This window comes from Rhinolophus sinicus, linkage group LG06 (assembly GCF_036562045.2).
Source record: "Rhinolophus sinicus isolate RSC01 linkage group LG06, ASM3656204v1, whole genome shotgun sequence".
NCBI classification, from domain to species: Eukaryota; Metazoa; Chordata; class Mammalia; order Chiroptera; family Rhinolophidae; genus Rhinolophus; species Rhinolophus sinicus.
In genome coordinates, this window is record NC_133756.1 from 124,693,469 (window position 1) to 124,706,547 (window position 13,079).

The following is a 13,079-nucleotide window of genomic DNA, read 5'->3' on the forward strand; positions in this document are numbered from 1 at the left end:
TAAGAAAGTGGCTTCCTCATATCATTTCTAGGATAAACAAAGACATAAAATGGAAGAATCAATGTAAAAACTTATGGGAAAAAGTAGAAAATGCTATACAATGTATTAACACTCAGTGAGAAGATACTCAAAATGTTATTTGGTATCTTCAAGCTTCATACCCTCCACCCTGCCCACTCCCAGGCTCAAAGTAATGAACTCCCTCAAAAAGAAAGCCCTTTTTTTCTTATTTCAGTAGCTTTGTGTATAACCAGTGCCTCTCTCAGTCAAGTAGACACAAGGGATCCTCTGGGCGAGGATGGCAACCTTGAGGTTATTTTTTCTGGGAGTCCAAGCCTTGAAGAAGCCTATAAAACTGAAAAATTCCAGGCTGCCTGTCCTCCAAACCTCTGCATGAGCCCAGGTTAACAAGGGCCAGGGCAACTGAAACAGAGAAGTTCAAGTTCCTAGGACTTTCACTAACCCTACTGTCAACTTGCAGCCACACTCCCTGCTGCTCAGAGAGCCCGGTGGGCCACCCAGCGAGGCAGCACACACACCATGCTTGCGCGTGGCTCACTTCCTTTCCTCCGTCCGGTGTTTAGGAACAGAACCGAGGCTCGTTAAATGAGCAGGGCCTTTTCTGCATGGCTTCCACTACCACTCGAGCCCTGGCAATTCCCGTGCTCCCTTCCAACTACGGACATCCACAGCTCGCTGCCTGCTGGTCATCTTCTAACGCAGCTTCCACAGGAGAACATCAACAATTCAAAGCGTAACTTTTTCCTCCCCCCAAATATGCCTTCTTCCCGTGCTCCTGTCTCAGTGAATGGCAACCCAGGGGCCAAAACAGACCTGGGCGCCAAGCCGAAAGACTTTCTCTCCCTCAGATCCCACTGCAGATCAGACTGAGTCCAAAGCGCCTGTGGTCTGATCCCCTGAAGTCCTTGCTTCGTCTGTACTCCCATTGTTACTCATCTCCTTTAACGTCACCTACTTCTCCTCTGTACTATTTTGGTCTCCCTCACTACAGCTAAAGTGACCCTGCTAAAATTGAATTCAAACCGGGTCCCTCCTTGCTAGAAATGCTTCATTTACTCCTCACAACCCACAGGACTGAACGCCAACTCTAGAGCATAATTTACAAGGCCTTCTGACCTCTGTGGTTCCACTCCCATTGCTCAGGATACCTCAGGTTCCCACCAGGCCAAATCATCGGAAACCCCCTGACTTCCCCTCAGGCACTTCTGGAGCTTCCTACTTTCATTCCCTGTGACTAGTCATTCTAGCCCCACCCCCACGTGCCCCCTTCACTCGCCCAATAGCACCTAACTTCTCATCCTTCAAATCTCAGCTTAAAATCAAGTCCTCCAGGAAGTCTTCTGTGAACAGATCCTCCTCCCAGGGTTAGGTGCCCCTTCTGTACACCGCAAGCCCTGTCACAGCATGTCATCACACTTCATTGTTGTTGCCTGTTTAATTGTCTCTCCCTCCAGATTGTAAGCTCCACTGTGAAACTTCCTCATTCACCAATGTGTGCCTGACACCTAGCAAAATATTTGGCACATATTAGGAGATTAATATATATTTTTTGAATATTGAGTGAGTAAATAAATGTTTGGATGGATAGGCAGCTAGCCCAAGTATTAGAATTTAAGGACCCATTATTAAACCCTAAGGAGCCACAAAGGGCCTATTTACAGCATCGCTGTGGCCTCTAGGCCAAAGCGTTTTCAACAGGTAGGACAGGCCAGGCATAAACAAATAGCCACTAATACCAGAGACCTACCTAGACTTCAAGAGTCAACCGGAGTTTCTAAGTTAACATTTCCTTTTTGCCATCCCTTACTTTTCTAAACTCTCTCCTCAAGTATCACCGAGCTAGACTGATCTAAGACATACGGCACTGGTGCTGCCAGGGGAAACGTGGTCAGGGGTAGGTACACAGAACAACGCACAAAGCTGAGGCTGTAGGTCCAGAGGGATGCTGCAGGGCTGAGGGTGCAGGCTGGGAGGGCACAGAATCGCTGACAGCGCTTCAGGTGCAGGGCTAAGTGTGGCACCAGGAGGGCTGAGCGCACCAGAGCAGAGAGGGCAACAGGTAAGAGGACTGGGGCCAAGGCACAAGGGAGGGTTAAGTGCAGGACCTGGCACAACACTAAGGGGCAGCCAGGAGGAGGACAGGGGTGGGGTAAGGAGCAGGGGTAAGAGTTGTGGGGTTCTGGGTAATCGCCAGAGCAAACAAGCACACCAGCAAGCAGGGAGGGGGCTGGGCAGGAAGGCACCTCTGCAACCACTCACCCAACAAATCCCGTTGATTCCAATGCTAAGGCCAACCAGCTTAGAGGTATGGAATCACATACAATCTTTTCCTCATTTTCATCGCAGAGAGGAAGAAGTTCAGGCTTTGGATTCCGACAGATCTCGTTTTAAATAAACTTTAGCCCTCTCATCTACTAGTTACAGGGCCCTGGACCTCAGTTTCCTCAGCTATAAAATGGGGGTGCCAACCTCACAAAACTGTTGGAAGCACCGTGCACAGTTCCAGGCACAGAGTAAGTGTTCAGTAAATTGGCTCTCTTTCCCTTTTCCTTTCCACCAAATGAAGCTAAGCTGGTCCCATTTTAAGTGTGTGTGTGTGGGTGTGGAAATGGGGGTGGAAAAAGACCTATGGTGCTGACTCACTAGGACAGCAGGCATGAGTCAGGGCTGTGTAACATCCAGGGATGGAACAGGGACACCCCGCCCCCCGCCCAATCCTCCTCATCCGGCTCCCTGGGGTCTTGGCTGGCAGTGGGTCCCAGGTGTTCGGGGAAAGCAGGCTCCGATAGTACCTTTCGCAGCACATTTGGAGAGGAGTGCTGGACGGCGCTGTCCAGTGGGGGGACACTGGGAGGGGTCTCTTCCCCAGAGGCCTGGGGCAAGTTAGCAGCAGTATTCTTGTCAAGAGAGAGAGCTGGCTTTGGGACTTCCGATGCTGGGGGCTCATCTGTAGCCTGGAGAAGAAGATAAGAAAGTAGGTGGGTTTCACGCAGAGCAGCAGCAGTAGCAGCAGCAGTACTAAGAGTTAATGCCTGCCCTGCACTCCCCGTTGTCTCCACCTACACATTGTGAACTGCTTAACATTTTTTCAGAAACAAAGATACTCTTATCTAAACTCTTCCTAAGACTATATCCTAATGACAGTCTTAGGGTAAAACCCAAACCAAGAATTCTGAACTCTGTCATATTCACCTTAGCAATCCTAACAGTTATAACTTACATTTAGCTTGTGGTCCTCTATGAACCCTAGACCCTTCTCTGCCATCATGAGGATTATTCTACATCCCCTCAAAGGAAAGGAGCCTCAGAGGAAGACATTGAAGCATGATCTGGAGTTGTCAGTACTAAGCATAAATGTGAGGCCTTACGTTTTGTAATAAAGTCAAAGTCTATAGAGCTGCTTTGAAGATATAAATGTGATTACAGATTTAAAGGAGACATCGCTATGGGAAAAGTGAGAAGAAACAGAGGGAAGGGCTGGAACAGGAAGCTCTGGAATAAAAACACAAGAGTTAAGAATGAAGATGCAGAATGCAGCAAAGATCCCAGAGGTACAAACTGTACCTCTTCAGTTGGCTGTTAGCTGAGAAAAGAGAAGAGCAGCATTCATCATCCCCCCAGGGAAAGTACGAGACCTTCTGTGACATTAGTCAGCAGACCTAAACCCCAGTCTTGGCTCTACCACTCACTGTTTTACGATCTCTAGGCAGCCTCCTTGCCCCCTTGACCTCTGCACCTATCAAATACAGACAGTAAAGCCTGCCTAACCACATTGTTGATAGGATGAATGATACAGTCTATATAAAACATACCTAGCTTAGTAGGCGTGAAATAAATTTTAATCTATAGCTGTGCAGTTATAAAGCTGCTGCCCACTAGCATCTAATGCATACATTCCCTTCACTCCTAAAGCTCTCCCTTCCCCAGTCTGAGATTCATACGTTCCCAGCAAGGACGGGAGGAGGTTACAAAGAAAAGAGATGGCTTCCCTTCTGCCCTGGCACTGGCAGGAGTCTAGCACAGCCCACAGGGTTCTCGTCATGGACAAGTTCCAGTGTCCCGAGGAGGATAGGGCTAAGCTAGGCCTCTCTGAAGAGCACTGAGCCCAGCTCTGCGCTAGGACTCGAGCTTCCCTGAAATGGGAGGTAGAGAGAAAGGCAGACCTGAAATGTGAGGGCGGTGCTCAGGCCACAGATGAAGACCTGGTCCCGGGCCAGCCTGAGACTGGGGAGGCTGTGTTCCCTGAGAAATCCCGGGACGCAGAGAATATCTGCCTGAGCCACCCTGAGGCCCACCTGCACCGTGTCCTCCTGGCTCTGGGACTGGACAGGTGCCGGCTGCCTCACGATGTAGTTGATCTGCCCCACAATGGTTTGCTGAAGATGCTGAGGTGATTTGGTCTGACTCAGTTGCAGGCTGGGCTGTTGAGCCTGAAGGAGAAGCTCCAGGTCCTTCTGCATTTCCTCCAGCTCAAACTTGTGGTGCATTATGTCCACGTTCTGCGAACAGGCAGGCCCAGGAGTGCTCTCATGCTGACCGGAAGCCAGATGCTGGGATGGAGGGAGAGGAGGGGGTGGCTGCTGCTGGGGTGGAGGCGGCAGAGGCGGCAGAGGTGGCAGAGGTGGCAGCTGCTGCTGTGGCTGCTGCTGAAAGTGGCTGAGCTTCAGCTTCTGGTGGTGGCCAAACTGGACTTGGATAGAGGGTGTCTGTAAGGTGGGCGGGGCGTGGGCTCCTTGCTGAACGTCCTGTGGGGGGACGATGCACACTGGCTGGGAAGCCAGCTGATGCCCCAGCCTCTGGGGTGTGCTCTCCGGCTCCACAGCAGGCTGGGTTTCCAGCCAGGGCTGCAGCAGTTTTGGTGGATGAGGGGTGCAGGGAAGCTCCTTCTCCCTGGGCAGCAGGGTGGAGCCCTGCAGGGAGCCCAGCTGTTGGGGCACCATCTCAGAGGGCTGCCTAAAGCTGTGGCCCGGGTGTATGCTGGGTGGGGGCACCTGGCCTTTGAGAGAAGGCGAGACTGGGGAGCAGTGGGAGCAGCACACAGACGAGGAACACAGCGCTGGAGGCTGGAACTTGTGTGAGGGGTGGCTCAGAGCCTCTTGCTGAGCCACTGGGGACTGGTGGCCTTGATAAAAGGATGATGGTCCCTGTAAGGCTCCATAAGCAGGAGCATCTGCCCGGGACAGCTGTCCACCTTCAGTAGTTATGCAGCCTGCAAATTCAGAATGGAGAGTGTTTCCAAAGGTAATCTGCAGTTGTTCCCCACTTGCTACCTCGTGCTCCTGAGACCAACAGACCTCATGCAGCAAACCTGCCCCAGGCGCAGAGATTAAGAAATTCAACCCCTGATTTCTAAGACTCAGTCTAGAATGTGGCCACAATAGAATCTGTGGGGACCAGCGCTGGGGTCCTGGGACATTCGAGACATTGCTCTGCTTGGACCAGATGCTCAGTCCTGACTCCGTCTATAACCCGTTAGAGAAACCATAGCCTCCCTCAAAGAGCACCCACTCTTTTTATTAACAGAATGGCCCAACAGCGACTCAGACCGAAAAAAAAATAATTCAACACTGGGGGTTGGGAGGGAGTGTGCTGGAAAGCAGCGAAGGAGAGAGTGGCATCCCCAGGACAGACGAACAAGGCTTCACAGAGCTGGGGAACTGTGTGTTGGGCAAACAGGGTGGAAGACGGAGGGGGGGCTCCAAAGCCGGCTGACAGCCAGGCAGCAGCATTGTGCTCCCAGGCCCTGGGCGCTCGTGCATGCGTACAGGGTGTCTACCGCTAGCCCAGCCGAACGGCTCCTTTGGCTCATTGTTTCGATGGGGTTTACTTAGGGCAAGACTGAGCAACTTGAGACCAGGAGGTGTTTCACTCACTTTGGGCCACTCAGTGCCCAAGACAGAGCCTGACCTAGGGCAAGGGCCCACCCAAAGTCTGTGGAATTAAATCAAAAAGGAGATGGCAGCAAAATAAAACCCTAAATATCATTCATCATTCTTGTCAAGTTCAAAAAACTTTCAATGCGGTTAACAGCCCAGGTGAAGGCAGCATTTGGCCATTAGTTTAACACAGACCTACTACTAGGTTGTCAACATAAGCACAGCCACAAGTTGTCTGCATTCTGCCTAAAGACGGACTGTCAGCAAATAAGTTCAGCAGGGAAGAAAAATGCACATTCTCTTTCTCATTCTCTCTCTCTCTCTCTCTCTCTCTCTCTCTCGCTCTCTCTCTCATTCTCTCTCTCCCTCCCTCCGTGTGTCTCTCTCTCTCTCTCCCTCCCTCCCTCTCTCCCTTCCTTCCCTGCCCCTCGCTGAGATACCCATGGCGCCCACACCTATGTATACCCGCATGACCAGACCCAGGTTCACCTGCTCTGTATACAGCTCTCTGGGGAGCAGGGCCACTGTCTTGCCTCCTCTCCAGCAATGAGACCAGGGTAACAGGGACATTCGTGGAGAATGGGAAGCTCAGATTTCAACTGGCCCTGTTACAAAAGTCCTGTATAGCCATTGGGATTTAAGCTGTCCACTCTCTCACGCATACCCTAACGCCCCCCCCACCACCACTCTCCCCTCCCCCAAGGAAAGGTTTGCTGAATGACTCCATGACCTCTGGCAGTCTCAGTGAGTGCTTTCTCTCGGGCATATGCTGACCTATCCAGTAAGTTAAGCAGATGCTCTATAATCCTTTTAGCAATTATGTAAAAGCCCACAGGGTGGGCCTGGGCTCACCAAGGGAAGCCAGTTGCTTGGTCCAGAAGTTTGGCTCCCAAGTGAATCTGATACTCCAAGGGGAGCCAGGATCTGTGTTGCAATTTGACTCCAGCAATCGTTGCATCTGAAACACAATCTGACCACAGCACCAAAGGTCACCTCTTTGGACATTTTGTGCCTGAATGACAGTTCTCTTTCCCTCACTGTTTGGACAGGTTGAAGGACTCAAAGCCACGGCTCTTTCGCCTCGAGTCCTACGCCATGTGCTCATTTCCTTGCTTTTTAGTATCTTCATACCCTTCTCCTGCTCCCTCAACCTCCCACCCACCCTGTACTTCTCCCCACAGCCCACTCATCCCCTTCCTCTTATTGAGGCTTCTGGAATGCCTAAATTCTTATTGCTTCCAGGCCTCAAATGATTTGTAATTCTCCCTCAGAATTAGGGTTTCCAGGCGAGAATTCTCAGGAATTTTTTTCGCTTTCCCATTCCCAAATCCCCAGAAAAGTTGGTCGGGAAATCAGGAAAATCGGCTCCTTGAACCCAGGTGGTTGGTAGTATAGGCCGTCACTTTGTGGAAACGATTCATCGTGGAAACAGAAAACAGTTTATATCTCGGGATTCGGGAACGGGAAAGCGGAAAAAATTCCTGAGAACGGGCGGGAATTCCCGCCTGGAAATGCGACTCAGGATATCACTTGCCTGGCAGCCCTCTCAAGAGTGCTCCGTTCATTCTACCATATCTCAAGTTAAAAGCCTGAGGGGGAAGACATCCTCTGAGCCCCCACTGCTGTCCTTCCACCCACACAGCAAACTCCCTTCCATCCTAATCAACTGCCCTCTTCCTCCCTCATCTCTTTCAGATATTCACTAACTCTCCCCTTTATTTAGGACTTTGGTAAATATCCAACTTATCCAGCCATCGTCTAGTTAACTAATGTCCCAGTCAACATCTTGACCACTTACTTCTTTGAGGTCAATCAACTTCACCTCTCTTTTCAGTTCAGTCACCCTTTACCTCATCTAGAACCATTCTACCTATGAGACCTGAAATGCCAATCAGCTATTACCTGATCATAACTAGCTCTCACTCTTTCAGAACATGCTCTTCAACCTCACCAAACTCCCTAAGCCTGCTCCAATCCACAGGACCCTCCGAGCTCCCCATCATTTTCAGTAACACTAGCACTAGTGCCCTAATGCCCTCCCCACCACCAATGCCTCACGTTAGGTCAATCTAGCCATTCCCAAACCGTGTTACCTGGGGTTACTTCAGTGATCAGTAACCTCAGAGGCACGCTGTAGTCCCTTTTTCCGTCACTTCCTTTCTTGTCAGCTTCCTCTTCCAGTGTCCTTGGTGACTATTTAAAATCTCCACTTCTCTCCTCAATGCCACTTACTCAATGCCTAACCCTCTTATTAACACCTTCAACTTCGCAAAGGACAAAAGAGACCATAAAGGACAAACTCCCCCAAAGTTGTATCCCCTCTACCTCCAAACTTAACTACATTATACTGATACTTCCCTGACCTTCCAACTCAGAGGAAATGAATGGCTCTTATGTATAAGGTCAACAGCTCACTCTAGATCCCACTTCTTTCTGCCTTCTCAGTATGCTCACTCCACCACGCAACTTCTTCTCCCAAATAAATGTGTGCAAATGTTTTCCATACCTAAAAAAAAAGTCTGTCTCCCTTTTTCACTTCTGTCTCTACTTTACCTCTCATGCTCAGTCCCCTCATTTTAGCTCTTAGCCCTTCTACTTTGCTGGAATTTCTTTTCAAAGATCACCAGGGACCTCCTGATTCCCAGATCCCAGGGCTTCTCTTCATGACTCATCCTGTTTCTCCTGTGTGGCAATGTTAACATTGACCATTTGGAATTTGAAACTCTGTTAATTTCTGTGTACCACACTCTCCTATTTTTCCTCTGGCCTTTGCTTCTCACTTTCTTTCACTCATCCTCTTCTTCTCTCTCTGCTGAAAATCGTGGTATTTCCCTGGGTTCCAGATTTGTCCCCTCTTCTTTACATACTCTTCCAAGGCGATATTACAGTTATCCCAGCGACTCCTACATCTCTGTCCCCAACTCTGACGTTTCTTCTGACTTGCAGACCCATCCATCAAAACAGACTTCAGACATCTCCTTTTAGATGCCCTAAAAGCACCTTAGATTCAACACCTCCAAATACAAACCTCACCAACTTCTGTCAGTGTTGTTGCTCCTTCACCTGGACATCACCCCACCCCTCAAGCCCAACACTTCAACACAGCCCTCAACTTCTCCTTTGCTCTTAGCCCCCCACTTAAACCCAAATAACTTTGTATGGGGTGTCCAATACACTGTTAATGTCTAGGATAATGTCTGAATCTGTGACCCAAGACAAATCATTGCAGAATTTCCCAGCTGAGTTGCCTCGTGGAAGGCAGGACCATTTCAGCACCTAGGTCCTTTGCACTGGGGGGTTTGGTAAAAAATAAAATGGCACTAACTTACTAACTCAAAAGCAGTGATTGAGGAGTTGGAGTTCTTCTTACCAGCTCTTTGCTGAAAAGGAAAGGGACACTGGTTTTGCTGCAGACAGCCCAATTGATGAAATTCTGCACATGCTCGAACTGACGGTTGAGGACCATGATGCCCTGTAACTGCTGCTCCAGCTTCCGCTTTCTCTCATTAGTAATGCCCTGGGTACAGAGACAGAACACAGAGTCCATGATCCTGTTACTGGACTGGAGTCCACCTGCTTGGGAAGTCCACGGGCCTGTGTGTATCAGTGTGAACACTGATGGGTGAGATGAGACCACACCCCTGACAGGGGACAGCAGAACAGTGCTGTCGTGGGCTGCTGAGGCATGGAAGACAGGCCGGAGAAGGAGTGGGTAGATTTTATGGTACAAATATGGAAGGAGTGATAAACGAATGGGGAAATGAATAAATGTCTACATCTCTTGCATAACTTGATGACGAAGGTGGGTTGTTTCATGACTCTTCCAAGGCTATAACCCTGTATAGTTCAGGAAGGCAGTTGCCCTGGAGCCATAACATGGATGGGAGTTTGAACTAATTTTCCAGCCCTTAAGGAGCCACCCTCCCAAAGTTAGACTGGACATTTTAAGATATAGGGAGCAGGAGAGAGCTACGGAAACTATACATCCAAATTCCAGCCTAAGTGGTTTTGAGCTCTGGGATTAGTTTGATATGTGCCTGGTTTCTGAGCCAGGGAGAGCCAGAACCCATCCGTCTGACCCATCCGCCCGCATTTACCTCCAACTCTTCTATAAGCCCATTGGCCTGTTTGTTCAGCTCATTCATCAGCACCATCTTGGCCATTTTGATCTGGTTTTCCACCTTCCTGTGCTGATGCTTCACCTCAAAAATCCTGTAAACAGGATGGGACATAGCACGGTGAGCCCTTCCCTCCAGGCCTGTGACAGCAAACATAAGATCCAACAACTTGGAGGCCGCCTGTTGAGATCAGGGCCCAGCAGGCCCTTCTTCCACCACCCCACCCTTTGTATAACCCAGCCCACTCGATCTAAGTGGGCCAATGGCCCAACATGCAACCCTGTTTTCTCTAGGTAAACCGCAGATCCACACCCCGGTCAGCCCAGCAGCTAGCTCACCAGTTCACACAGCACTAGAGACATGACAGGGTGAATAAGTATGGGCATAATTTCATGTAATTTGTTGTCTTAAAAAGGAGGATGCTCCACTAAACAGTGCCATGCAGTAAAAAAAGCATAAGCAGAAACAGAAAGTAGACTAATGGCTGCCAAGAAATGGGGATGTTGGGAGAAATGGGGAGTGACTGCTAATGTGTACGGGGTTTCTTTTTGGGGTGATGAAAATGTTGTAAAAGTAGACAGTAATAATGGTTTTACAACTCTGAATATACTACAAACCACCGAATTATAAGTTTAAAAGGAAAATTTTATGGTACATGAATTATATCTCAGTAAAGTTGTTGAGAGAGAGAACATGGGCTTTAAAGTCACACAGACCTAGCTCCCAAATCCAGCTCGGTCACTGACAAGCTGTATGAACTCAGACAAGTCACCTGACCTCTCCGAACCTCAGTCTCTTCATCAGTAAAATGGAGATAACCCAACCCAAATAATTGTAATAATTGAACAAAGTAATGCATGTATTATGCCCAATCCAGGGCCTGCCACTGATAAGCTCTCAGCACTTACTAATTCCTCTTCATAGATAAAATACCAATGATTTCATATCATTTGTAGATTTCTACAGAAAACACTGGGAAAGGGGTACCGAAAGGCCGATTACCACTGACATGTTGCACTCACAGGATAAACAGCACTCTCTTCCCCAGTTATCTACTCCATGCCCTGTGCTCCAGCACCTACCTCGGCCTATTTCACAGCCAGTTTCGGAAGGCATGCACTTGGGTCCAGACGGACTCTGATCATCCTGACCTAGCTTGGTTCTCACACAGCAAGTGACGAGCCGAAGCACGTGCACTGGCCTGAGACCTCGAAGGCCAGACATATGCCTCCAAGTCATGTGCCCACATGTGCTTGATGGCATGCCCAATATGTGAGGGGACAGAGCATTTCCAGTGCAGACAAGGTGCTAGGCTGTGCTACCTGTCCTCAATTTGCTTTGCAGAAGTCTGCAGACTGGATTTCTTATGAGCCACCTGTGTAGTCACACTTTCCAGAAGCATCCTCTGGTTTTGCAGAACTTCTTCAAGATGTCTGCACCTAGAGGATGAGGCAGAGAAGAAAAAGCTGAGGAGGGCTGAGTCTTATTCTGAGCACGCCGGCCAACCAAGAATGACGCCAGTGCGTGTCTCAGTCAGGCCAATGAAGCCTGGGATTACCTCTAGGGAAAGTCAGAGGTAGTGCAAGCTCTTGGCCCCAAGAAGCTCTTGGCTTCTCCAGAGAAGCCCCACAACAGGAGCAGAGGAAACTTCAGCCCCGGGATGCAGGTTGACTTGGGCAGGGAGAGGATTTTGCTGCACTGGGAGCCCAGCACTCTCACAAGAGGGAGAGTCCAGAGCCTGCCCAGCCCCTGTCGGGCAGCTGGCCAGCCCCACCTGTGTTCCTTGTGTTCTACCATGAGGCAGCTGTGGCACGTGAGCACATCACAGGTCTCGCAGAATAGCTTGAGCACTTCCTGTGTGTGAAGAGGACAGTACAAGGCGAAGTCCCCAGAACCACCATTCACTCCTGCCAGACAAGATGGAGAAAGTGGGCTTCTCTCAGCTCAGGAAGACATCTCAGGTATGCTCTGCGGAGCAGCCCTTGGCCCTCACAGCACACAGGGGAGACACAAAGCTTAGAGAAAAGGTGGTGCAAACAGGAGAGGCTTTTCTCCGGGCACTGAGGTTCCAGGAGCACGAGAAGGAAAGCAGCCTTAGCCTGGCTGGATTAGCCCAGCTGTCCCGTCAAGCCCCGGGCGTCCCAGCACCTGCCAGACGCTGAGGAAGGTGCTTGCTACTGCAGCACATGATCTCCTGCAGAAGAATGAATCCTCTAAAACTTAACCTAAACCTCTTCATTAACCAGGATTTTGTATGTTGGGGCTGAAACCAGCTCCCCAGCCTAGCAAGCCAGGCTCCAGACCAGATCACATGAGTCATTAAATCTGGTTCCTGCGGGTGTGACAAAGGTAAAACCCCTCCCACAGTTCAAGGGCCTTGGAAAAAAACTTTCATAAAGATTGTCATTGAAAACAAAGGGCACTGGATGGACAAATGGACAGCCCTGATATAGGCTGTTCAAGTAAGTAACTAAATAGAAGCGAGGCGTGATTGCTCTACATAGAGGTGAAAGTAGGGAACTCATACAGCCTCCATGATAACTCACAACGATTCCTCCCTGCACCAGCTCACCCACTCTCACCCCCAACAGGGAGAGCCTAGAGTGATGTACGCTGTGACCGTGACTGTGGAGGAGACTTCTCTCCTGTGAGAAAGTCTCTGAGACTACCCCTCCCTCACCTGCAGCTGGGAAACAAGGTCAGAGAGCTGTTGTGCAGCGATTGGACAGAGCAGCACGGCTTCAGGGCATGTGACCTGGTGGGGAGAGCGGAGGGAGGACTGATACCTGGAGATCCCTTCTGGGCCCGGGGGAAGAGCGGCCCCCCGGGGACGGGGCCATGCCGGTGCTCCTCCGTGCACGAGCTGCACAGCCAGCGGTTGCAGTAGGTACAGAGGATGTGTGCTGCCCTCTTCTCCTTGCACTCAGAGCAGTTCTGGAAGCAGAGAGGTCTGGAGTTACTGCCATATCCTTATTTGGGCCTGCCTCTATGAGTGGTAAATGCTCTGGGAACTGGGATCCTATAGGGCGGTTCCTCCACTGTTTGGCAGTGTAGTCAGTTCTGG

General features: G+C 50.0%; 1 protein-coding gene across 6 annotated transcripts in view; it reads right to left on the reverse strand.

Moving 5' to 3' along the window:
- TRIM66 (tripartite motif containing 66) overlaps nt 1-13,079 on the reverse strand; it is a 60,908-nt gene that overhangs the window by 21,512 nt on the left and 26,317 nt on the right. For all 6 annotated transcript variants that reach the window (XM_019728508.2, XM_074335955.1, XM_074335953.1 and 3 more), the window contains 8 exons: nt 12,802-12,949; nt 11,790-11,922; nt 11,338-11,454; nt 9,995-10,109; nt 9,268-9,414; nt 6,750-6,867; nt 4,317-5,230; nt 2,814-2,975 (listed from right to left, as the gene is read on the reverse strand). In XM_019728508.2, coding sequence (XP_019584067.2) covers nt 2,814-2,975; nt 4,317-5,230; nt 6,750-6,867; nt 9,268-9,414; nt 9,995-10,109; nt 11,338-11,454; nt 11,790-11,922; nt 12,802-12,949 — 1,854 coding nt within the window. The remainder of the gene's footprint in view (nt 1-2,813; nt 2,976-4,316; nt 5,231-6,749; nt 6,868-9,267; nt 9,415-9,994; nt 10,110-11,337; nt 11,455-11,789; nt 11,923-12,801; nt 12,950-13,079) is intronic.